The sequence below is a fragment of the Mycteria americana genome, chromosome 1 (genome assembly GCF_035582795.1).
Source record: "Mycteria americana isolate JAX WOST 10 ecotype Jacksonville Zoo and Gardens chromosome 1, USCA_MyAme_1.0, whole genome shotgun sequence".
NCBI classification, from domain to species: Eukaryota; Metazoa; Chordata; class Aves; order Ciconiiformes; family Ciconiidae; genus Mycteria; species Mycteria americana.
This window is the reverse complement of record NC_134365.1, coordinates 150,828,910-150,854,730: the sequence shown is the minus strand read 5'-3', so window position 1 is coordinate 150,854,730 and position 25,821 is coordinate 150,828,910. Positions and strand designations below refer to the sequence as shown.

Below are 25,821 nucleotides of genomic sequence, written 5' to 3'. Positions count from 1 at the left end.
AAGTCATGGTCACAGTCCTCTGCTGTCCTTTGCAGAAACAGTGGCCATGAAGCACTTGCCTGGGTTTCCCCTCTATCACCTGTGTGCTCTGCAGAGATTTGCTGTATGTGAGTATAGGGCTAAGGGACTGTTTTTTCCTCCAGTGTTTTGGAGAACTGGAAGTTGAGGGAGACAAGAAAAAAGTTGGAGAATTACTGCCTTAAACCACATGCATGTATTATTTTAATTACATGTCCTGAGAGGGGTGTCTTCTTAGGAAATGTTTGTCAAACACCTTGAAATGGGATAGCCCTTCCAGTGTCACAGTAACTGTGTGGTTCCCAGAAGAGGTTTGGCAGTCCTAAATTGTAGAAGTGGGTTTTGCAACTGGAAGTCAGGGAGCGATGCTAGGAGTAACACAAGAAGTGGAATCAGCAGCAGAAACATTTTGGACATTGCTGTCCTAAATAGTTCATCAAAAGACCTAGCACTTGAATGAGTTTGGCCAGCTGAAATATAAAAATGCACATTATAATGTTGACAGGGAAAAAGCCATGAAATATTATTGCATAAAACTGTGAGTCAAGACCTCTAATCTGTTTTTACAGTGTTGTCTGTAGCTTAATTGCGCTTGCTCCTGATAGTGTATTAGATCTTCTTATATCTTCATTATTACACAGGCATTAATTTAATCAGAGATAATAAATGAAACCTCTGGAATTAATTACAGGTCGTAATAGTTTTGTTACTTTACTAGAGCAGGCAGGAAGACAAAAACATGTGGACCCATAAATATGAACTATCTTTTGCAATCCAATCATTACAGGGTGAAGATGATGAAGATTAAATAACTTGGAAATGTAGCTGAGAATGGTCAGGCATTTCCACAGCAGTTCTTGGTGTGGAAGACCTCAAGTACCTTTGCCATCTCCTGGATCCTTTCAAACCCAAATGCATCTTGTGTTTGAATCTATTTAAAAGATCTAAGCTTAAGAATTGCTTTTGCAGATTCCCGGGATCTGACATGTCTGGCAGGAGGGGTCTTTGCAGCGTGGTTTCAATGGAGGCATGCTGCCAGGAGTTGGGAGCTGCATGTGGATTACCGTGATTTCCCTTTGGGCCCTCTCGTTTCTGCCAAAATTGAAGTGGACTTTTTGCAAGTGAGAAGCAAACATGGCCCCTTTCCAACAGGACAATGTCTGGGAGGGCATCTGACCTGAAAAATCTTGCAGCGGAGCCTTTCAAAGCATCTTAAAAAATCCCCTCTTGTAGGGGATTTCTTGTAGTGAAGAAAGTCATTAGCTGGGCATAGGAGGCAGAGGACATCTTACTTGGTTGCCTAATCTCTCTGAATCTCAACTGAAAGTAACTCCATCTTATACTATTTCTAAAATGCCTCTAGTCCCTTGGTACACTCTTCAGCACAGTGAAAAACTTCCTGGTCAGCAGGGTTTGCTTAGTATTTAATCTAACCTTTCCTTTTTGAAAAAAAATCTTTCTTACTGCTTTGAGTGAAGTGCTTTTTAAATGCAATAAATACATCATCTTCTTTGTGTTTAACACACAGATACTTGTAGGCAGCTATTTTGTGCTCCGCTTCAGCTGTCACTTTCAGCTGAGGTACACATATATCAGACCCATCCAATCCGAGCTCGCAAGTCAGCTTTAAACCCTTAATCACTTCTGTTGTTCTTTTCTTAAACTGCCTCCACTAGATCTACATCATTCAAGCACCGAAGTACTCAGAAATTAATATGATATATCAAGAAAGGTCCCTTCGGACTTCTGTAGAGGAGTACTGTTATCTACCTGGTCTGTGATGCGGATTTGTCTCCACAATGCAAGAAATATAATCCTATGTTACACAGAAAGCCTGGCAGTCTTAGCAGTGGGGGATTTTGGATTTTGAGGGTCCTTTCAAGGGTGACCCTGTGCCTGGAGCAGTGTGCTGAGGGCTTAAGGCTGCTGCCGGGTGCTAACCAAACGTGTCACCACGTCTGCTCCTTAGTTTGGTGTAGGGAGATAAGGTCTTTTCAAAATCCAGCCATGTATCCATGGAGAATCCATCGATATGGAGAATCCGAAGACTTGTGGCTTCAGTTCTTCAGAAAAAATCCCTTCCCTGCTGTCGGAGTTCTCCATGGTTTTCAGCCAGAGGGCTGCAGACCTCCACATGGGCGGGGGGCTTCAAGGGGACATGCCACTAAGAAAAGCAAATGTATTGATGCCTGCTGACAACTGGTCTACAGGAGGCTGAAACCGTAGTGGAAAACTTTTGGGGCTGCAGAAAATAAAGGGTTGAAAACAGCAGCTGTTGATTAATCTCTGTGAGGCTTTTTTTTTTGTCCCCTGGTATAGGTATATTTTAGTTATTTTTCCCTAGATGTATTCGCCAGCAGTTTGAATTTCCAATGTTAGATTTGCTAATGTGTATTCTTTCCCTAGCACCCTAAACATTATTTCTCTGCATTCACTTCTGCCTCTAGTATGTCCAAACTTGGGATCATCTGAGAATTTTATCAACTGTGTCTTGGGAATTGAATTAGCTCACTGATTAGGGCTTTTTCAGACGCTAATAAAGACACAAGATAAAGACTCAACACTGGAAACATGGAGATGATTGGATTGTGCACCTGCAGAATGCTAGCCAAATTCCATCTAATTTGTTGCTATAAGTATAAATAAATTAATAAGCTCCATCTTTAGGCTCTCATTTCGTGATAAATGCAAATGAATCTCCCTACGGTCTCCTGTCTGAAAGATCAGCCTGTTTTTTTTCCCCTAGTCCAGGACGTGCATTTTCACCCTGGTTTTCCTACAGTCACAACATGACTAAAGGACTAACCTATCCAAAACATTTACATAAATAAAAGTTAGTTTTCAACTAGTTTAGTTAATGCAATTTACTAGAGGAGGTCTGGTTGAGGGGGGAGCATGGACAACCTGTTCTGGTGGCCGCCCATGTGTGTATCAGCTTCAACTATGCAACTGCAAGCCTCGGAGCCTATCCTAGAGCATCACACGCTCTCCTAAGTATGTTCAAGCTTTTCCAGCCCCCCGCCGATGTAGGCTCAGAGGGTTCGGCACCCTCTGCAGAGGGCCAGGCAGGCAGGAGGCCCAGACCACCGCAGCTGCCTGTTTCCTGCCCATGGAGGCATCATTCATTTTATGCACGTGAGGAATCTGCCTTCCCCAAGCATCTTGGTGACATCCAGAATAAAAATGATATATGTGCTTGATGGATGAAAAAGATGAAACTGTGGGAAGGTAAAGGGGTAAAGGGCATGCCTAGGGCTGGGAAGGCAGTCACTGACAAAGGCAAGAAGGGAAAGCAAAGTTTTCCCTGTGCCTGTCTCCTGTGCAGTCTGTACTCTGTTTCACGGACGCTCAGGATCTCTGCAGCTTATTCCAGGTACAACAGAGGCTGTGCTCTAACGTAGTCTGAAGGGCAGACTGCCTACCTTGTGCTATTTGGTGCTGAAATCTAGGAGGGATACATAGCATCATAAATAACCCAAACACAGTCATTTCAGAGCACGTTAAGGGTGGCATAAGGCCAGAAACCTCATTTTCTTTCAGTTCTTTCCTTTCAAATACATCTTCATTTTTTTTAAAGCTATTTTTCTCCTGCCTACTAATTTTAAATACTTTCAGGCAATTGAGTAAGATAGTCCTATCTTTTCTAGACTATATCAGAGAACATATAAAAAGGTGTATGACTTCTCACAGCACCCTATTTTTTGCCTAATAATCTAGATTCCCGTCCTCCCTGGTTTTATTTACCTCTCTAGACACTAGCGTTATAAAACTGTTGCCTCACAGGAGATTTCAGAAGATCCTCAGATCATCCAAATCCTGGCGAAATAGCCAGTACATAGCTGCAAGAATTTCTCCATGAACATAAACCTTTTGTTAGCTGTTGCCAAAGACTATATAGTTAGCAGGTAGAGGCTGCGCCATTTGGTGATGAGACATACACGTGTGGGGTCTTTTTTCCTTGCCCGTTTTTGGTTAAATAATATAATAAGCATGTTCAACTTCTTTCTGCAAGCCTTTTTGACTTGGAGGTTATGGGTGCCTGTTTTGGTGCTGAAGCGGCTGTGTTACTGCTTCCTCATGCCTGGGGCTGCCCGTCTGTCTGAGGTTAGGAGCGATGCAGAAGAGCCAGAGGAAGGGTGTGTGTGAACGGTCCTCAGCCGTGCCACAGCCAAGGCCAGGGACCATTCAAAATACCTGGCCCGGCGGCGTACGGGATGTGATGCATACCGAATGCTTCACGCTGAAGTGGCTCCGGTGGGTTTGTGTGTCCTGCTGACTTCCGTGGGGAAGGAGATGCCTGGGGGGCAGGCGTGAGGGTGGTGGTATCCTAAAATCACAGCATGTTGGCAGCGAGCGTTTCTCTGCAGCCTCCTCGGGATGTCAGGGAATGCGGCACGCAATGCCACATTGAGAAAGAAGTACACTTCTCCTTTCAGTAGATGTGAAGTGTTTATTACAGTATATATTACCAAGTGCTTTGTTTTACTCTGTCGTCCTGGATCAGTTTTCCCTCTTCTCATCCATCCCCCTTTTCCCCCTCTGAAGCCATTTCTCAGAGGCTCTTTGCTAATTACCTTCCACCGGTTCCATGTGTTGGAAAAGCTGCTTACTTAGAAAGCATGACTGATACCGTTTTCATTGAATGATTGTCGGGCCAACTTGGATGTGGTTACAAAGCCCGTGACTTTGAAGGAGTACTGGCGGTGGGGTTCAACCAGGAGCGTGTCTCAAGATGTAATTAACAGAAAACCAACTGCTTTGCTCTTTTGCTAACTCTCAAGCTCAAATGCAGCTCAAAGGTCAGCAATCTGCTTGGTCCTCTTCTCAATTACGTCTCAAATCAGCATGCCCGAAAACCAAGGTTGAATGGAAAAAACGCTCCAAAAACAATAACAGAACTTAATATTCAAATATCTGGAAAGGGAAGAAATATTCACCATCTCACTCACCGAGCATTTAAGCTTTAGAGACTTACATGACTTCAGGATTGTTTTGGGGGCAGGGGAAACCTCTGAGCTATTCTTATCCTGAAAGAGCATTTTAAATAACTCCTTCTTACATTCTCATTAATTTTTAAATACATTGTTATGTGGTTGTCCATCATCTCCTCCTTTTAACAACTTTTATTTGTATATCAGACAAGTAGTACGCTTCCATTCGATGTATGAAAGTGAAATCATTGCTTTACACCAAAATGGTGAAGAACACGGATCACACAGTGTTGACTAGATTGCAGCTGAGTACAGAATTTTGCCTGCTAAATGTTCCCACTGGCAGCTGGAAACCAGTCCACACGGTCACCTTCCAAATCCCAGTTAGTAATTACTGCTGGCTGTGCTGAGGAGCCCCGGGCAGCATCAGTCCCTTGCATAGAGTTGGGAAGTTCACAACTCACATCATGATAGCTTCACCTTGGTAAAGTGAAGCTCAGGTCCATTTCCATAATCAAAATTCTCTACTAAGAGGGATCTTTGCCCAAATTATGAGGATGTGATTTAACCCACAGCGACTGAGGTCTTTAATCCAAATGAAGAGTATGTGAGGTTTGGCTGCCTGCTACTGCAGTGGTTATAAAGAAATTATTTAACGTTTGCTGTTAATCGGAAGCGGAACGTGACTGAGAGAAAGTACACTGCTCATGTTTTAATGGCAATCCGAGCTACTGAAAATGTAAGGTACAGTGTCAGAGCATTACCAATGTAAGGTGCTGCAGCAGTAACCATTCGTGCAGGTTCAAAACTGATCCTACCGACAGCTCAACCACAAGCAGTGCCGGATTATTTCTTAAATGGAAAAAAACCCAACCCTGTAAAATTAAGATTCTGACTTTTCAGTTGAGACACGAAGTTTCAAGCACTGGCATTCAAACATCAAAGTAAGTAGCTGCGGGCCGACGCTTTAAGCTGTGATCTGGAAGAAAACAGGAAAGCAGAGCTCCCCCCGCCGAAGCCAAGGCACCTTTTCCTTCCCGCCATCCCTGACGGCTCCCCGCGGCGGGGGCCGTGAGACACAGACCCACGGGTGTGGGTGTGCACCTGTGGGCTACGTGCCGAGTGTGCCGGCACAGGCTGGGGACACCCGGGGGCCTGATCCAGACGCTACCGGCTGTAAGGGGGAAGGCGGGTGCCGTCCCCGCGCACACCGGCGGCCGTCCGGCCCCAGGCTGCCGTACGCCGGGCTGCAGTGCCGGTGCAGGGGGTGCGCCAGGACCCCGCGGTGCCGTGGGAACCCCAACGTGCCGCGTGTGGGGCTCGGGGCGCCATGAGACCCCCGAGAGGGAGAACCGGGCCCCCCCGCACCGCTCCCCCTCCCTCCGGTCGGAGTCCCCCCCATCTCCGCCGTAACCGCCCGGCGGCACGCAGCGGCGCGGATGGCTGGAGCCACCGCCGCACAAAGCCCCCGGCTCCGCGGGGAGGGCGGCCCGCACCCGGGCTCCGCCTTCGGCCCCTCCCCGGCGGCCGGGCCCGCGCGGAGGGAGCCGGAGCCGGAGCCGGAGCCGGAGCCGGCGTCGGCGTCGCGCCGCGCAGCCCGCGGGGGGCGATGTGACCCGGGCGGCCGCGGTGCGGTGCGGTGCGGAGCAGTGCGGCGCGGCGGGGGGCAGGCGGGCGGGCTCGGGGGGCGGGAGGGGGGGGAAGAGAGAGAGGCACTCCGAGCCGGGGAAAGATGTGGCTGAAGCCCGAGGAGGTGCTGCTGAAAAACGCCCTCAAGCTGTGGGTCACGCAGAAGAGCAGCGGCTACTTCATCCTGCAGCGGCGTCGGGGCCACGGAGACGGCGGCGGCCGCTTTACGGGTACCTGGTGGCGCGGGGGGCTCGGCGGGGCGCCGGGCGGGCCGGGCGGCGGGTCCCCCCGCCTCTGCTCTGCCCCGCGGGAACTTGGCCGCGCCGGGGGGACCCGCCGGCGGGGCGGGAGCGGCCTCTTTGTTCGGCCCGCGGCGGGGCCCCTCGCCGGGCCGGCTCGGTTCCGCACGGCACGGCTCGGCTCGGCTCGGCTCGGGGGACAGCGCGAAGCGGAGAGGGCGGGGGCGCGGGGCGGGCGAGGGTCGCCGCCGGCCCGGGGCATCGCGGCTCCCCCGCCGCGGGCGGTGCGGAGGCTGCCGCCGGCCGGGCCGTGGGGACGGCCCCGGCTCCCCCCGAGTTGCCCCGGGAGCAGCTTCGCGCTTCTGTAGCCTTGAGCGCCGCTAAAGCCACTTTTATTTTTATTTCCCCTCTCTCCCCTCCCGGTGGCTTGCTTAAACGTGAGTAAGGGCGAGCTCGGAGCCCGAGGAGGAGCCGCCGTGCGGAGGAGCCGCGCCGGTGCCCGGGGCCGGTGGAGTTGGCTGGGGGGAGCCGCCGGCGGGTCGGGGCCGGCCCCGCTCCGCGCAGGGCTGGCTGCAGCCCGAGCGGGCACCGGGCGGAGGTCCCTGGGCTCGGCGGTGGGAGGCGGAGGGATGGCGGGGGGCTGCTGCTGGCGGCAGCGCGGCTGGGCTGTGCCCCCTGTGCCCCCCGGACCGGCCGCCACCGGCGCTGGGTTCCGCCCCCCCCTTCCCCCCCCATTTATATAATGGGAGTTATAGGAATGCATACAGGACTTGTGACTTTTGGCCGATACGTACATTACGGGGAGGGGGTTGTTAATTCAGTGTTGTGGAAAAGTGGGTCCTGACTTACTTGTGCATTAATTATACTACGGCTTCTGTGGCTGTAGGTAGGGCACGTTATATCCATGTGGCACTCTTGGTACGCGTAGCGAGGGATATATATGAAGAACAAGGATCACGCTCTACCCTCTCAACAGTATAGATCTGTGAATAACTCCAGCGAGAACATTGCGTTAGGCTGCGTTGATGTTGTAGAGTAACCGAGTGAGGAATTTGGGCCAAACTTTTGGTTCAAAGACATCAACAACTGAATTCAAACAAACAAACAATACTTTGGAGAAATAATACAGTTTCACAGTGTAGTTCTTGCTTAAAAGCAGATGAGGCTGTTTTGTGCCTTCTAAAAATCAGAATTTTTAATGGTGGTTTGTATATTTGAAAGAATAGTCGGGTATTTTCTAGGCAGTTTAAGAAGCTACAGTATCAGGTTTGATATTTATTTTATTGAAACCTTTTGCTCCTGAGCCATTGCCCCATGCCAGTCGATAACACTGCTTTCTGCATGAGTTTTTTTTTTTTTTTTTTTTTTTAAAATCAGAGCTTCCTCTAGCTGTGGAGTCATAAAGGAGCACAAAACTTAATTGTGGCTTGGTGGATCCCATGTTATCAATGTATTACTAACGAAATGCTAGCTGTGATAAGGTTAATGGAAGTTTTGCCATCGAGTTAAACAACCGTCTACCCTCGTATTTTCCCCTGCCCCCTGTGTGGAAGTCGTAGGCTACTCTTTTGTGATTGTAAGGACGATGTGGATTAATTTTCAGAGTTAAAAATAGCCGTTTACAGCTGCTTGATTTAGGTCCAGGACAATCATGAGGTTCAGCTCCACAAATGTTAACTCCTCGTGCCTGAGCTTTCCGCAGCAGAAATTTGCAAGCTTAAACCAAGCGAACTGCTTTTCTCTCTGGTTAAGTTTCAGGTGAATCATTTTGCTGAATCTACAGTGCACGGGCTTGCATAAATCTCTTTTGGCTGGCAAAGGAAAGCCGCTCCTGTCTCAGACAACATTTTCCGAGGGAACTGTAAATTCTGACAGTCTCTTAAACCATTTGGAAATGTTTGTATTTAAAAGGGCTTAGAAATTAGAGTCCTATAAACAAAAAGCAAGTGTGGGGGAGCGTTAAGCATAGCTGGAGTTAGATGGATAGCTTAATTTTTTTTCAGTTTTTACTTGGGATGAGCGAAATGGAGACCTGTGCTGAGAAACAGTTGGGCTTTGCTGGTAGCTCTGCTTTCGGTGCAAAGCTTACCTCCTGATTCTTGCTGTACATGACTGTAGAGACACTTTATTAGTACCTGCCTTTTCCAAACGGCAGATACAAAGGGCAGTTAAGCACTACCATATTTCAGAGTATGGTCTACCAAGCTGTAGAGCCGTAAGTTAGAAGATTTTGTTTGTTTTACTGGGGAAGCAAAGCTTAAGCGAGAACAATATCCATATCTGTTTTCTTTTCCCTTTAGTAACTTGAGCCCTGGCCAGTTGCAGTTACGTTTGATGGAAAGGTAGAAGTTTCAAAGATCTGAAGATCCCGTACGTGAAAGCAGGTGCCGCGGTAAAAGAGAATCTCATAGCTCCTCTGGTGAGGAGGAGGAGGCTGCCCGTCCTCGGGCTGTGTTAGACCCATGCGGGATCAGCAGAACAAAACCCCCAGAAGACTAGATTTCATGAGTAAAGAGTGCAGGTGGGGCAGCGGACCACCTGTAACGTAATTTGCTTTAAACGGGGTGGAAGGGTGCGACGCCTGAGCTGCCCTTGCGCGGGTACAGTGCAACTACAGCGTGGTATTTGCACCGAACCTATGTTTTATGGCCGTATTCTTTTATTCACATGGGTTTTTTTTCTTCTAGGATGCTTCTCTGTCCTTACCAGGGCATTTTATCCATTACGTAAGAGTAAGTTAGCACAGCTGGAGGGTATATTTTATGTGGATTTAATTCCTGAAGGATGGACTAGAGAAGATCTCTCACACAGAAGCGCTTTTCTTCCATATCGACGTTTGTTTCTTTGAGTACTGTGTCTCAGTCAGACTCTGAGCAGATGTTTGTAAGAGAGAGACTATATTTACTGCTGTTATTTAATGTGCGTTCTAGGGCAGTTACTGAATGCACACTGGGCTTGCAAGCAGTGGGTACAAAAAAAATGATGGAGGCTGTGTTTAACTCTTCATTACCTGACCAGTGTCATTCTGGTTTATGTCTTCCCGAGGGCTGTGCTTTTCAAGTAAATGTTTAACTTGCTACTTGAGAGCTCTGTTGGATCAGAGACTTAGGAAGGAAATGGGTAATGTTTTAGAAAAAAATTACAGAAATGGAATTATAATTTTTTAACTAAAACTACTTTTATAGATTTTTAAAAACTATTTAGCTCAGCAGTTTCTGTTGGTTCTGGGTTTTTTTTTGCCTAATTGGAGACCTCTGCTATCCCTACAAAAAGACTTGTGATGTAGCCATGATCAACAGGTCAAAGTTGGTTGGATTTGGTACTTGCCCATATCTTTGGTTCTGAGGTTGCATATTAATGATAAGCTTGAGATGCCATCAGTAGTCAAAAATACTGTCAAATCCCTTATGGTAGAATATTGGAGAAAAGGAGGCTGAGGGGAGACCTCATCGCTCTCTTCAACTACCTGAAAGGAGGTTATAGAGAGGTGGGGGTCGGTCTCTTCTCCCAAGTAACAAGCGATAGGATGAGAGGAAATGGCCTCAAGTTGCGCCGGGGAGGTTTAGACTGGATGTTAGGAAATTTTTCTTCACCGAGAGGGTTATCAAGCATTGGAACAGGCTGTCCAGGGAAGTGGTTGAGTCGCCATTCCTGGAGGTATTTAAAAGACGTTTGGATGAGGTGCTTAGAGACATGGGGTAGTGGTGGTTTTGGCAGTGTTAGGTTTATGGTTGGACTCGATGATCTTAAAGGTCTTTTCCAACCTATATGATTCTGTGATTCTGTAATAGTGCAAGATGGTTTAGCCTGTAAGGGAGTCTCTACTTTCATTTTTATTAGGGGACACTGAAAGCTTCATTCACCTTCCCGTTTGATTAGATTGGTTTTATGCATTTTGACAGCAAAACTGCTTGTTCTAGGAGGTGTTGGGAATGCTTTCATCACGGGCACTGGACGGAGAGTAGGTTTTCACTCTTTGCAAGCAGCTAGCTTTGCAGTTGCTGTTTACACAGTACTTCACATTGCACACTCTTAGTAGAAAAAGCCCCACTTAGGATTCTTTTAAATACTTGTGAATTTTCCCTTTTATAAATAAGGTTAAATAAAATTTTAAAATGACCTCTTGTTTCAAGCAGCTTTTTGTCTTTACTTTTTGAGATGCAGTGCTGCTTTCACTTCTTGCTTGAAGTAGATCAATAAAAGATTGTTTTGTTCCTGTTTTACCTGTGTTTTTAATTTAGTTATGATATTTCCCCCTACTATTCTTCCAGCCTCCATTTTCAGATCAGGGAACTTTCCAAGCCGGTTGTGGTCTTACATTGTTTGCAACTTGCAGAGGATGAACATTTTGAAAAGAAATTAATTTCTCCTTCAGCTCATATAAACCTTTATGGTTCACAACTTTAAATATAAGATAATACACTGGCAAAAAGAAGCATCTTCTGTATATGAATCTGAACCTTGTTATTGCTTTAATAAAAATAAATGTAGAAGTTACAATAAATACACTTCCTTGAGCTATATGCCAGCAATTGAAGTAAACTCCCATCTTAGGATTTTTTTTTTCTTTTAAATAAAGTTCTTGCAGGGTGATAGCTTTCAAACTGATCTGTAGAGCACCTCTTGGTTGTGAACGGAGATCGGACTAGTTGCATGACAAGCCCTCTTCCTTATTTTCCCTTTGCCTGGATTTTAATTTTTGATGCATACAGAAAAATGGCTATTGATTAGCTCTTTGTCCTTTCTATGGAAATTAAAAAAGCAAAAGATCTTTTGCTGCTCTTTCATACTCTCTAGTCCAACCAGTACTGTAATCATCATAAATATATCAGCTTTTAGTAGCCCTGTGCATCTCCCAAGGTCTGGGTAAATAATTTTGTAATAGAGCCTATTTCAGAGAAAGGCAGCGAGGGGACCGCGGAGGTTCAGGGTTCCCATGACTCAGGTGGGGCATCCATCTAGGTTGCCCCTGTTCATTACATTGTAGCAGGAGAGGGTCAAAAATATGGTGATGATTTGGATTTTTAGTAGGGAATGCAAATGGGTATCCCCATAAACATTTTTACCTTTTGGAGGGGTGAAAGGCAAAATGAGTAGCATATTAAAAGATCTGTCCCTATACAGTCTTCAAAACAGCTTGCCTTTTCGTCTTAAAATACGTCCGAGATACCAAAACAAGTTACTGATAGATAAAGGCTCAATCTGAGCTCTAATTTAAAAAAAAAAAAAAAGGTGCTTTTATTTTAAATGCAGCAGATTGAGGAGAGGAAGACGCCACGATAATGATGTTAATAAAGGATATTGGTAGTGCTCACTGTCTGTGTTTGTGGTTTTGTTTTCTTAAGGAAGAGCTCTCTCTGAAGCCTTGCACAAGGAGAGGGGGAAATCCAAATACTTTACTGAAAGCTTGGGCTCTTGTCAAAATGTTATCTAGCCTTGCCCACAGCTGGAATTCAGGTCAGCAGGTTCCCCCCCCCCCTTTTTTTTTTTCTCTTTATTTTACTGTAACATTTTTTAAGGAGAATGCATGCTTATAAGCTCTTTCCTAAGAGGGTGGCTTCTCTGTCAGAGCGTTTGGCCGGGAGGCGTGAGCTGGAAGGAGGGATAGCAGCGGGAGGGTCAGGCTCCTACCTGCAAAGCCGGGCACCCCCATTGCTGACCCCCGAGCCTCCTGAACTGTGCGTGCTGCTCTGGCTCCCTCTGCTTGCCTTTCTGGAGTGGGTTTCCTGCTCCTAAGGCCCAGCTGAGATGGGTAAGGTGGAACACAGGTGCCTGTGTTGAAATGCTAACGTTGTGTTAAATAAAGGTGAGGATGTACCTGCGCGTGTAGAGGTGGGGCTGGGTTGTGTCTGCTCAGAGACTGACCACCAGCCTGCACAACACTGTAATCCAGTGAACAGCCACGATGCCTTTTTATTTTCGTGTTGTGGAGGCCAAATGGCACAGAAAAAGGCAGGAAAATCACAGAATGGTTTGGGTTGGAAGGGATCTTCAAGATCATCTAGTCCAACCCCCCTGCCATGGGCAGGGACACCTTCCACTAGACCAGGTTGCTCAAAGCCCCATCCAGCCTGGCCTTGAACACTTCCAGGGCTGGGGCATCCACATCTGGGAAACCTGCTCCAGTGTCTCGCCACCCTCATAGGAAAACACGTCTTCCTTATAAAATAATTGAGCATGTCTCTAGTGGCAGAGTTTAAGTAACGCTAGATTGTTCTCTTCAGCATTATTTACAGCACCCACCAAAAATGAGAGATTGCCCCAGGTAGTGCCCCGTGTCCGGATAGCTTACAGGACTGCAGCAGCAGCTTGTTTGTTCCCCCCTTCTTGTCCGTTTTCAGGTGGAAAACAGTTTCAGGTATTTTCACTTGTAACGTGAGAATCGAAGCATTTGGCTCTGCAGCCTTTGGAGCTATAAAAATAGGCTTGGCCTGACCTGGACTGATGGCAGAGGACTGAGATAAGCAGCTGCGAGAGCCGTGCCGCGGCAGCACGCCCGCCTGGGGAAATGGCCCATGGGAAGTGGGGCCGAGGAGAAATAACCAGTGCTGCAGGGCTGCGGTGCTGTTTCTGCCATCCCGGGAGAGCGGGTGCACGGTTCAGCTCGCTTCTCTTTCCCTGGTGTAGTCTTTCCCTCCCCACACGATGGTCCGATGCTGGAGCAAGATCTCGGTGTCACACCCAGGGATAAGGGAGTCACGGGGACCACGGGACACCGACCTCTGCAGTGAAATGCCCAAACTCCCCTCATTTCTCACGTCCAGCCTCCCTGGAGTGCTGGGACTGAGAAATAACGATTAAAAAACTTGTTTCAATTCGTTTCTACATGCCAGATTGAAAAAAACCAACCAACCAAACAAAAAACCCCAATAAAACCCAATTTACCTAGTGGCAGTGTTTGATCTGGCAAAGCCCACGTTGGAAGTAATGTAAGGGCTTGAATGTTGATATTTCCATGGGTGAATAAATGCTTGGAGCATTAGGTCCTTACACTGAAATCTAATGTTGTCTGTGCTTATCTTCAAGTGTGGTGAGCCCTTATCGTTACAAAGGAAACACAGCCTTCCTGCAGCCCTTGGAGGAGTGCTCCTTCATCCTTTTTCTTACGTACTTGCCCAAATCAGTTCTGCAACTTTTTTTTCGGTGGGGGAAGCCTAATAAATTCTCATGGGTGCTGTATTGTATCAAAACCTGTTTATATAGTTTTGCAGAATTCAGCAAAGACAGTGGCCGGTGCAAAGCCAAAACTTTGAGCTGCTGTCGTTAGTGGCCTTGCATAACTGATGGTGCTCTTATCCATCAAAAACATAGATTTTGGGGAGGCCTGGGTGAAAGTAACAACCTGTTAAACATCTGAGTTTTGAACTTTTAAAGACATCAAATCAAGATGGTGGAAAAGACCTAGAGACATCCCCAAACGTTTATGCTGTAGCTTCATGCTCACTGTCCTGGGCTGTATCCTACCTCGGTGCGTCTTGAAAGCCTCCACCCTAGCCTACAATGCCTGGAGCCCGTGGGATGAGTGGCGCTTTCTGGCTGGGCTGTAAGAGGTGAGGATGAAGACAGTGGTGGTCCTCAATGCATCTCAGCTCCGGGTCTTGCCTTGGGCCAGTGCTGGGGTTGTGGTCAACAGTTAGGGCTCCTACGTGGTGGGGTGGTTGAGGTGGGAGCCGGCTTCATAACCCCCCATCCCTCTCTCAGCAAGGACGTTGTTCCTGGGGAGCACTTCTGAGATGCCTCACAGAGGCAGGCGAGCAACCCCTGCTATTTGGTGCCGTCGCGGGAGTGTCCTTTTGAGGTTATCCTGGTGGATGTGAAAACCACCTTTCTGCTGCAGCTGGAGCACGGGGACAGCGGGGGGGCTGGGGAACAGGGACATCCACGTGTCCTTCCCGGTTCTGCTGCGCGGTGGTGGGCTGCTCGTTCAGCTGCCCCATTGCTGCCTGCCGTGGCTATCGTGACACTAACTGTTTGCAAATCATTGCGAGATGGCAGAAACTACATGCAGAAGTGTAATTAGGATTCAGGGTATGGAGTGCTGCTCTGCCTCAAAGAGCTGCGATTAATTCTGCTTTGTTGAAGCTGTTAGTTCAATTTCACTGTCCTAAAAACCTCCCAACTTGATTTTTATGATCATCTGAATTGTTTGATTTGCTCTCTTCTCAGAATTCGCATGCCTGAACAGCTTAGAGTGCCTCTTGCCGCTATTAACTCTTGTTGTGAAACTGTACCCTCTGGGAAGCAACCTGTGCTGTTAGCTCCTTCCACTTCCCGGGAAGAGCTTTCTCCTGTTGGGCAAAGTATTCATTTTGTCAGACTGCTGCTTTTGCTTCCTGGGCTTGTTTTTCTTTCAGCCCCCAGCTTTCTGATGGAGGCACAGAAATAGCGAGGAGCAATGGAAAGCAGCAGCGAGTTCCCGAGCATGAATTCAGATGCTTTACGCTTCGTGGCTTTGTACTGGAGCGGGAGCCTGGCGGGATGCTGGACTGTGGCTGTAATTGTAAATCCCTCAATTTGGTGGGTTTGTCTTAGAAAAATAACCTAGTCTGATTGAAAAAAAGGGTATGAGTATTAAAAATGGGGATTTTAGCGTGATACAGGTGAGCATAGCCACCAACTGCCCTTCTGCACGGCTCTGCAGAGCAGCCACCGAGCAGTCACTGCGGTCCCAAGACCGCGTGGTGCCACCGCTTTTCTGACCTTCGGAAGTGCCAGGTGCCTGTGGCCGAGAGCAGCCTCAGCTTTGGAGGAGCTGAGCATCTTGGCAAACGGGTTTGGGTCCAGGTGCTGTGGTGGTGGTCCCCTGCCTGTTTTCTCAGAAGGGCTCGATGTGATAGGCAGGCCTTGTTGCACATCTGTCCAGCTGTGCTGGTCTCAGGTGCAATGGAGACCTCAAGTCTTTTTTCTTTTTTTTTTTTTTCCGAGTAGACCAAGGAGAAGTGGAAAGGCAGTTTTCTCTCTGCTTCAGACTTCTGCAGTAGTTGGTTTGCTTGTACAGTGGCTAAAGCTGTTCCCCAGGATGCTGGAGATGCAGGCTGGGCTCTGTCTTCTGTGTGACCCCTTTGGTTTTGGGAGAGCGGGTGTAAGCGCTTGATTTGGGTGGCACATGGGTGGGAAGAGGGGCCGCCTTCTGCCTCGCATCCAGCCCGCTGCTCCCCAGCTTTTAAAAGTGCTGTAAGAATTTCTTACCAGCTAACTGCAGATACCACATGTTATTGCTGCTTTGAACTACATTGACCTTCACTTCCCTCTTTGTAATGAATTTATGAGTTTGCGTTAAACAAAAGATCCTGGCTGTGGGGACGAGGTGTCTTATTTAAAAACAAAGTAAAACCATAAGGGCAATGTTGCTCAATATTGTGGTACTGCAGGCTTCCTTGTCACTTAGCCTTAGGTTTAACTCCACTTCCCCCCCCCCCCCCAAAGCAATAGCGGCTTTGGCCTTTTGCCTTTTTGTTTTATTTTTTGAGGATTTAATTAGTTTATTGGTCCCAGACTCCTAAGTGATCAGTGGAAGTCCCTCTGCCTTGCAGCATGGCTTAGCTGCTGAAGTGACCACCCCATTTATGGGAAGGCATTTGAGTAGTTCTGAAAAATTTCACTTTAAGGCCTTTAAAATGTGATGGAGGTAAGCAGAAATCATCTCGCTCTCTGTAGAGCGTGCCTTAATTCACGTGCTGTTGAGCCAGGCAGAATTGTTAGCGCCTTGGACTGTCTCTTGAGTATTGTCCTAAAAGATGGACATAATAGACAGTTTTTCAGTTCCAGTTTTCAGTTTGAGTTCAGCTTTAATCACCCTCTGCCCAGTGTCTCGGAAGTTTAAAAGAATTTTTGAAATACCCCGTGGATAATTAACACCAATCTGGGAAAGGAGCCTGCATTCTTTAGTTTGAAAGATACGGTACGTTTAGTAGAAATTGGTGTTAGATTAACTTACTGTAAACATGCTCCTTTTTCTAGATTAGTTATGAGCACGACACAGGGTAACTTGTAATGGGATCTTTTATCTTTCTGGGGGCGTATAAGGAACCATGTGTTTAAAGATGAAGAGTGGTGCACTTGTGATAGTTCATTTGAGAACCCGATCGTTATAAAATATCCTTGACTTTTTTTTTCCTGTGAAGAAATGCTCACCAAGCTCGTTGTGCGTGATGGTCCCATTGGGTCACAGGCTGACCTCTGTGAAAGGGAGACACTCTCTACCTGTTTTAGAAGTTGAAATGATTCCTTGCTGATTTTTATACTTGAGTTTATTTGTGGTATTGTATCCATAATACACATGTAAATTTGATAAAAATCAATTTGCGATTAGAAGTACAACGCTCTTGTTTTACTTTGAGATATTCCGATTTCCAGTATTGAAGCAATAAAATATGCACAAAAGTAGATGTTGCAGTGAAATAAAAACTACCGAGTAAGGTGTAGGATTTGTAGCGAGTTTTCCAGATTTGTTTTATAGATCTAATTCTGAAAAAAACATAGATAGATGTTCCCTCTACCTGAAATCCACCTTACAGCTAAAGTAATCAGATTTATTGAGGAGAAGCATATAATTTCAGTAGAAGCGTGTCCTTTTCTACTTCTTCTGTCCTCTCCTCCACATTTGGCAGAAGTATACATTAAACCTGAAACTCACGTACGAATTTTAGCCTGGAAATATTCTTTCTGCATGAAGAAACTTGTACCTTTTGAGGAATCTGCGATGTTCTGTCAGCGGTCTTTAGCAGAAGGCTTTGCAAACCTACGTCTGCAGCTTTCCTCAGTGCAGTTACTGTACGGTTAACTGCTTTCCTGAAATACTTCTGCGTCTGGGGAGGTCAAAAAGCAGACGAGAAGTTGGTGGAGTGGCTTGGTAAAGGGAAGGAGGTACTCTGGATTTTAAGGTCCTCCCAAAAATCTTGTCCACATAGAGTAAAAAAACCCAAACCACAAAATGATGAGAATTTTGGGAAGGAAGCCAGTGTAGCAATTCTTCCCTCTTTTCCCCCTCTGTTTCCTTTTAATTTTTGACTGTCCTGTAGGTATAAATGGTTTGACTCTTGCCTGTGATACAGAAGAGGTCTGCTGCATCCTAACTGAAGGCATGCTAATGCATCAACATGTGAGCCAGAGACCCTTTGTATAATTTATATGTACGTGTGAGCCAGAAACCTTTTTATTTTATAAAGAGGCCCTATTTTATAAGAGAACCTTCCATGGAACAAGCTCTTAGGACATTTTATGAGAAAGGTGCTTGTTTCAAAGTTATTTTTCAAAGCGCGTTTCAAAATCAGTGTACTGCGTAAAGTTTCTTGTTTGTTTGTTTGTTCAGGGATTTTTAGGTTGTTTACTTTTCAATGCTTCAGTGAGAAGCGCGAGGCAAGTGTTACGATTCCAAAGTTACCCCAAATGAGTACGAGGCAACTTGCACTGGAAAAATTTTGCCTTTAGTTTTAGTAATTTTCATGCTACTTCGGTTTCAACTAAATTATCATATTAGGCCTGGGTGTATTTATTAGCGTTGAATCCTTTTCACGCTCCTGCAAATGCACTCCTAGTAATTCCCTTTCCCCCCCTCTCTGCTTCTGTCAGTCTCTCCTTTATTTTTCCCCACTTGAGCATCAGCTTCCCGTGCAGCTGAGCCACGGCAGAGGTAGAGGTGCTAAACCACAGTCACGGGGTCCTGCCGAACAAGGTTGCTGCTCTGTGTTTGGCAGGCTTGGTGTTAGTGGTACTCGCTTTCATTTCCCCCCGCTGTCCTTATGTCCCTTCTGGAGAGACCCCGCCGCAAGCCCCCCCGGCAGAGGACGGGATGGGACCCCCGTCAGCCGCAGCGCTGGCTCCGGGGGATCGAGGCGTCGGGCACAGCACCCTTGTGAACCCTCACGGGGACGCCCAACGCGCGGCCGGGATGCTTGGGCTTTATTCTGGCAGGTATCCTGATGCCCACGCTCGGTTTTTTCTTCTCTTCGATTCTTAGTTCTGGCTGCTCTTTGTTGTCCTTAGTTAATATTTTAGCTATGGGTAGTTTAGCCAAGGGAGGTGATTTTTTCTGCGCACAGCTGAAGGAGGAAACTTTTTAATAGTTGGTAAGCAAAATGGAAATTGTAAGCAGAAGTAAACAGTGAGAAGAGGAATTGGTTTTTCTGGTCAGTTATTCAGGAACAGAAAAAGGAATTAATTTTGCACAGGCTAAGAAGTAAAAACAAAATTTTGCAGCTACTTCTGTGCTTTCATGTGTTTTTTTTCATAATTTCTGAAAAAAAAAAGTAGTTCACAAATCAGACGTTCATTAAGCGTTCTCTTGGGATTTTGGTAGCACTTGCTGTTAGTTGACTTTTTTCCATGGCTTTAGCGAAATGAAGAAGAAATCTTTCTCCTAGACCTATCATCAGGGGAAAATGTGCACAGCACTTAGTAAGTTTCTTCTTCTTTCTCTTTCTTGTAATGTCTCAAGTCTTTTGAAATGTGAAAGTTAAGCCCTACTTTCGTTCTCTGCATCATTTGATGCTATCTTACTGGCTTTAATCCAGCTGTTTTGAAGACTGCACGCTGAAGTTGGTGCTCTGTTTTCTGTGAGCACAGGGAATTTGCTACCTTTTATACTTGGATGAATTCTTGTGTCTTTTTTCTTGCAGTTACAGGAGAGTATTTATCATTTTCTGATACTATACGTATTATTGGTCTCCAAATTCAGGTCTCCATTTTAAATAGATGGGTGTAATATCTGGACATGTATTTAGCTGAGAAGCAAACTGGCGCTGAATAATGTCTCACCGTACACATTTACAACATATTTTAAAAACATGTTAAAGCCTTTGACACGGTCCCCCACAACATCCTTCTCTCTAAATTGGAGAGATACGGATTTGATGGGTGGACTGTTCAGTGGATAAGGAATTGGTTGGATGGTTGCATCCAGAGGGTAGTGGTCAACGGCTCAATGTCCAGATGGAGATCAGTGACGAGTGGTGTCCCTCAGGGATCCGTACTGGGACCAGTGCTGTTCAGTATTTTCATCAATGACATTGACAGCGAGATCCAGTGCACCCTCAGCAAGTTTGCAGATGACACCAAACTGAGTGGTGCAGGTGACATGCCAGAAGGACGGGATGTCATCCAGAGGGACTGGACAAGCTGGAGAAGTGGGCCTGTGTGAACCTCATGAGGTTCCACAAGGCCAAGTGCAAGGTCCTGCACCTGGGTCGGGGCAGTCCTTGGTTTCAACACAGGCTGGGGGATGATGTGATCGAGAGCAGCGCTGTGGAGAAGGACTTGGGGGTACTGGTGGAGGAAAAGCTGGACATGAGCTGGCAATGTGCCCTCGCAGCCCAGAAGGCCAACCGTACCCTGGGCTGCATCAAAAGCAGCGTGGCCAGCAGGTGGAGGGAGGTGATTCTGCCCCTCTGCTCTGCTCTGCTGAGACCCCACCTGCAGTGCTGCGTCCAGCCCTGGGGTCCTCAGCACAGGGAGGACATGGGGCTGTTGGAGCGGGTCCAGAGGAGGGCCACAAAGATGATCCGAGGGCTGGAGCACCTCTCCTACGAGGCCAGGCTGAGAGAGTTGGGGTTGTTCAGCCTGGAGAAGAGAAGGCTGCGGGAAGACCTTACAGCAGCCTTCCAGTACTTAAAGGGGGCCTAGAGGAAAGACGGGGACAGACTTTTTAGCAAGGCCTGTTGTGACGGGACAAGGAGCAATGGTTTTAAACTATGGGAGGGCAGATTTAGACTGGATTTAAGAAAGACATTTTTTACAGTGAGGGTGGTGAGGCACTGGAACAGGTTGCCCAGAGAGGTGGCAGATGCCCCATCCCTGGAAACATTCAAGGTCAGGTTGGACGGGGCTCTGAGCAACCTGATCTAGTGAAAGATGTCCCTGCTCTTGCAGGGGGCTTGGACTAGATGGCCTGTAAAGGTCCCTTCCAACCCAAAGCATTCTATGATTCTATGATACTGTATCCAACTTCTGGTTGGCTTTCAAAGCATCATCAACGGTGTGTGTGAATGCAAGGAGGAAGTACTTGATGTAGTTTTCTTTGCTCTTGGAAGGTTTTTGATGCTGTTCCATGTGAGCTTCTTACACCTCCTAGACCAGAAAGTGGTTACACTGCTGCTTTGTTGTGCTGTACTCAAATTAATTAGCCGTGGTTTGTTGTCCAAGTGAGAAGGCATTTCAAATGAGGGCTTTGTAGGTCTCATTTTATTGTTTCCATTAATCACTTAGGCGATGGACTGGAGAATGCAATTACAAAAACTGCACGTGGTGCCAAGGGCTGGCAAAACTTCTGGAGGCTGAGAATAGTTCCTTTTATGTTGGGTTAATGGTGAAGGAGCAAAAATACAACAGGTTGGAAAAATTAAATGTGCAAAGGGAAAATGTAGTATTGCAGGAGACTTCCTAGATACTCCAGTGGCTTAAGCAAACATGGTAAAGCCATTCCTCGCTGTCTGCCATCCCTCTCTGTAGGAGGTCGTGTCACTGCAAGACATACAGTATAGGGGAACTGGATATAAAGCTACTCCTGAATTACTTTGGTAGGTGACATAAACCAATTCTGAGTTACTTTAATATGCCAGCTTGCAAATCGTGGCATTCGAATAACTTTTTCGTGCATAGCTTGGTTCTGCCTGCTGGGGGGAGGTAATGGGAAAGGCCAGCAGCTCCAGCTGGCCTCCAGACTGGAAAGTCTTTTTTGGGGGCAGCAATTACTCCAGCTCTCCAGAATGAGTTTGCCTGTATTTATGTCAAATACTGATTTACAGTGGGATACTGCTGCAAGCATTCTTGGATATGGTGGTGTGTATACAAGATACAGGAGGTGATTTTCCACTCTTCTTTCGGCTGAGACCTTACTGGTAGTGAGCATCATGTCCAGTTTGGAGTGTCACGCTTAAAGGTTAGCTGGGGAGATTCCAGTGTAAGCTCAAGAACAATGAGCTGTTTGAAAAATATGACCCATAAGGATGAGATGAGGCAATTGGGGTTTCTTTAGAAAAAGAGAATTCATTAAAAGGTGGGCAATTATGGTGATACTTTTTCAGTATGTCAAGCATTAACGTAAAAAATGCTCGTGGCCAATTACTCTCCGTGTTCTGGGGCGCAGGATTAATTTCCAGCAAGAAAGTTTAAGATTGTAGTGGTTGGATTGTTTGTTTGGGGTTTTTTTTGCTGTAAGAATACTTAATGAAAATAGTGGAAGAGGCTAGCCGGGGAAGTTGTTGCATCTTGCTTGTGGGAGGTTTTGAAGAACAGGTTAGACAAACACCACTTACGGCATAGGTGTAGTTATCCAGCTTCAGAGCAGGGCTGGAACGGTAACTTCCCAAGGCGCCTTCAGGTCTTTCCACTTCAATTCTGTGATTATATAGATATATATGAGGCAAAACCGGAAACGCAAAGAACTCGATATGCTTTTGATCTTCTAATCTGGTTTGCCTTTCGCATTTTGAGCATCTGTACATCGCAGCATAAAATAGGGAAGAATTGTTATCGTTATGTTCTGTGTTTTAATTTTACAGCTTTAGATGTGAAAAGACTTGCAGGCTACAGAAGCAAAAGTTGGCACTAATTCTCTTTTCCCCCCCTTTTGCTTTGCAGGTCGCTTGGTTGGTGCCCTGGACGCCGTGTTAGACTCTAACGCACGTGTTGCTCCGTTTCGAATTTTACTCCAAGTTCCAGGCTCACAGGTTTACTCTGCCATTGCATGTGGTGAGTTATTGAATGGATCAGAAGTTTACTGGGCCGTAGCTATTGGTGAGTCACAGACAAAAAACCCCAAACTGATTCTGAGCATGGTCAGTGTCTGCATGTCCAAGAAGCTCAAGGTAACCCCAGCTAGTAGTGTGTGTGTGGAAAGCTATTGCCTATAGCTTGTTTAACAACCAGATTAACCTCTAGTTAAAATCCCAGATTGGAATTATGAAAAAGTGTTAACTAGGAACATTAAGTTTCTACAGAAAGCTTGTATAGCTGAGAGTGTTTTGCGTTGATTTTCTATCTCTTGCACAGTAGGGTGGTTCTGTTCATATGCATGTGTTTTCCTACAGTAGTAATAGTTCCTTGCAGCAGGAAGCTACTTAGTCTAGGCTTTCACCAGTCTAGTCTTTCGCTTGCTTACTATGAAATGTCTTACCACGCTTGGTTATAATGAAATATGACTGGAACATTTGGAAGATGCTACATGCTTTAGGAAGTAAAGTTGTCAGGGGGGAATGTCTAATTGCCTGGTCTGTTGTGCAGTAATCCCTTTTGCAGTGTTTCTGCAACCTCTGACGGTCGAGCTTATCTTCAGGAAAGTGGTATCAATGTGAATTGCAGCAGCCTGGCCGTGGCACGCTAAAGGCCATCTTGCGCTTGTTCCATTCATCCTGTTCTTGCTTGGCCAGTCTGCAGGGCTGTTCTCATCCCGTCTTCTCCAGCCTGTAAAATCCTAGCATTGAAATTTACAGCAGATTTTCCTTTGGGAATGGTTCAAAGCTGCATCAGGGGAGGTTCAGACTCTCCCCCCCACTACAAGAGGGACATTGAGGGGCTGGAGCGAGTCCAGAGAAGGGCAACGAAGCTGGTGAAGGGTCTGGAGCACAAGTCTTAGGAGGAGCGGCTGAGGGAGCTGGGGTTGTTCAGCCTGGAGAAAAGGAGGCCGAGGGGAGACCTTATCGCTCTCTACATCACCTGAAAGGAGGTTGTAGCCAGGTGGGGGTCGGTCTCTTCTCCCAGGTAACAAGTGATAGGACAAGAGGAAATGGCCTCAAGTTGCACCAGGGGAGGTTTAGACTGGATATTAGGAAATTTTACTTCACTGAAAGGGTTACCAAGCATTGGAACAGGCTGCCCAGGGAAGTGGTTGAGTCGCCGTCCCTGGAGGTATTTAAAGGACGTTTGGATGAGGTGCTTAGGGACATGGGGTAGTGGTGGTCTTGGCAGTGTTAGGTTTATGGTTGGACTCGATGATCTTAAAGGTCTTTTCCAACCTATACGATTCTGTGATTCTGTGATATTAGGAAACTTTTTTTACTGAGAGGGTGGTCAAACCCTGGAACAGGCTTCCTAGAGGGGTGGTTGATGCCCCAAGCCTGTCAGTGTTTAAGAGGCATTTGGACAATGCCCTTAAGAATATGTTTTACCTTCTGGTCAGCCCTGAAGTGGTCAGGTAGTTGGACTAGATGATCATTGTAGGTCCCTTCCCACTGGACTATTCTATTCTATTCTATTCTATTCTATTCTATTCTATTCTATTCTATTCTATTCTATTCTATTCTATTCTTGCCCTTCGTATACGGATCAAGCCATGAAATAGTTAGCTAATGTAAGTTTTGACATGTTGTTGATGGTGTTTGACACAGGAGTCCTTTAAATGGAAGGGGCAATACGTATATTTGCCCCCTTCCTCTCTACAAGCTCATTCAGCATTTCTTCCTTGGTTCAGCAGAGACTCCTCTGCATGTTCCCCATTAATACTGGGAATTTTTCCGTGTGCCAGATGTGTGTGAAGAAACTTGCATAAAGTCTATTTGTGCTATTTTTGTTGTGGCTAGATTTTCTTGGTTTTGCAATTGCTCTGTGCTTTATATTCCTACCCCCCTGCTTTTTATATTTAAATAATGCCATCTCATGGAGAAATTTAAGAGCTTCATGCTGTTATAGTCCTCATGAAGCCAGGTAGCTTTCACTGGAAAAGCAAGCTCAGTTTTGCTGTTGTGGGCTTCTTGATAATTTGAATATAAGTAATATTCCTTTCTGGGGCTGATCCTTGCCCTAGTCACGCTCTTATTCCCACAGTTTTGGGGTTTTTTTTGTATGTTGTTATTGGGTTTTTTTATATGTATATTAAAGAAGCTACAAATAAAAAACTTGCCTGGTTGGAATGGTTAAGGATTTTGCCGAGATAAGCTTATTTGACTAACGTTTTCTAGAATTCTCTTTGGCTCTTCTGAACGGATGCTCAGCCCTGAGAAAATGAGATTTATAGTAACAGAATGGAAAGCAGAGGGCTCTGTTTTGTATGCTGCGTGGGTAGGACATACGCGGTTGCCAGAGCTGCACAGAAATTAAGAACCATGGTAGCAGAAGTTGTTTCTGAATAATATCTCTGCTGTGAAACCCTGACGTGAGCGTCCAGGGGAGAGCTGGCGCTGGCAATAGGAGTCAGAGGAGCAGCATGTCCCGACCCTTTTCTTAGTGCGCTGGTTTTGGCTGGGATAGAGTTAATTTTCTTTATAGTAGCTAGTATGGGGCTATGTTTTGATTTGTACTGAAAACAGTGTTGATAGTACAGGGATGTTTTAGTTGTTGCTAAGTAGAGCTTATACTAAATCAAGGACTTCTCATCTTCCCATGCTCTGCCAGGCGCACAAGAAGCTGGGAGGGGACACAGCCGGGACAGCTGACCCCAGCTGACCACAGGGCTATTCCATACCACATGCTATCATGCTCAGCATATAAAGCTGGGGTAGAAGAAGGAAGGGGGGGACATTAGGAGTGATGGCGTTTGCCTTCCCAAGTAACCCTTATGTGTGATGGAGCCCTGCTTTCCTGGAGATGGCTGGAATGAATTCCTTGCTTTGCTTTGCGCGCGCGGCTTTTGCTTTACCTATTAAACTGTCTTTATCTCAACCCACGAGTTCTGTCACTTTTACTCTTCTGATTCTCTCCCCCATCCCACCGGGGGGGAGTGAGCGAGCGGCTGCGTGGGGCTTAGCTTCTGGCTGGGGTTAAACCACAACACTGAGAAAGCTGGAGGACTTTCCCTGCGCAGAAGTGGCCGTTGCTGCTTGCCCAGCTCTGCCCTGTCTGAGCGAGGTGCTTCACGCAAACATGGCATTAACAGTTTTGTTACTGGATTTGGAAGGAGCAGCGAGTCAAATTAAGGTTCCTGCTGTATAGCAAGGACAAGGAGCAGCTCCAGGAGCTCCTTCCAGTCTCCTGGTGTAACTTCATTAGGGATAGCCATCATGTCATTAGGCAGTTAATTAAAATGACATTTTTTAATTGTGTGTTGGTAGTCCTCTGTTCCAGGAGCTGTAGGC

At 46.4% G+C, this 25,821-nt stretch overlaps 1 protein-coding gene across 2 annotated transcripts in view; it reads left to right on the top strand.

Annotated features, from left to right (window-relative positions):
* Positions 1-6,654: 6,654 nt before the first annotated feature.
* TBC1D8 (TBC1 domain family member 8) overlaps positions 6,655-25,821 on the top strand; it is a 52,949-nt gene continuing 33,782 nt past the window's right edge. The window contains exons 1-2 of one of the 2 annotated variants that reach the window (XM_075524237.1): positions 6,655-6,808; positions 22,394-22,504. In XM_075524237.1, the coding sequence (XP_075380352.1) occupies positions 6,682-6,808; positions 22,394-22,504 (238 nt within the window). In that variant the 5' untranslated portion in view covers positions 6,655-6,681. Of the gene's footprint in view, positions 6,809-22,393; positions 22,550-25,821 lie in introns of both variants that reach the window. The other variant, XM_075524229.1, reaches the window with a different exon arrangement.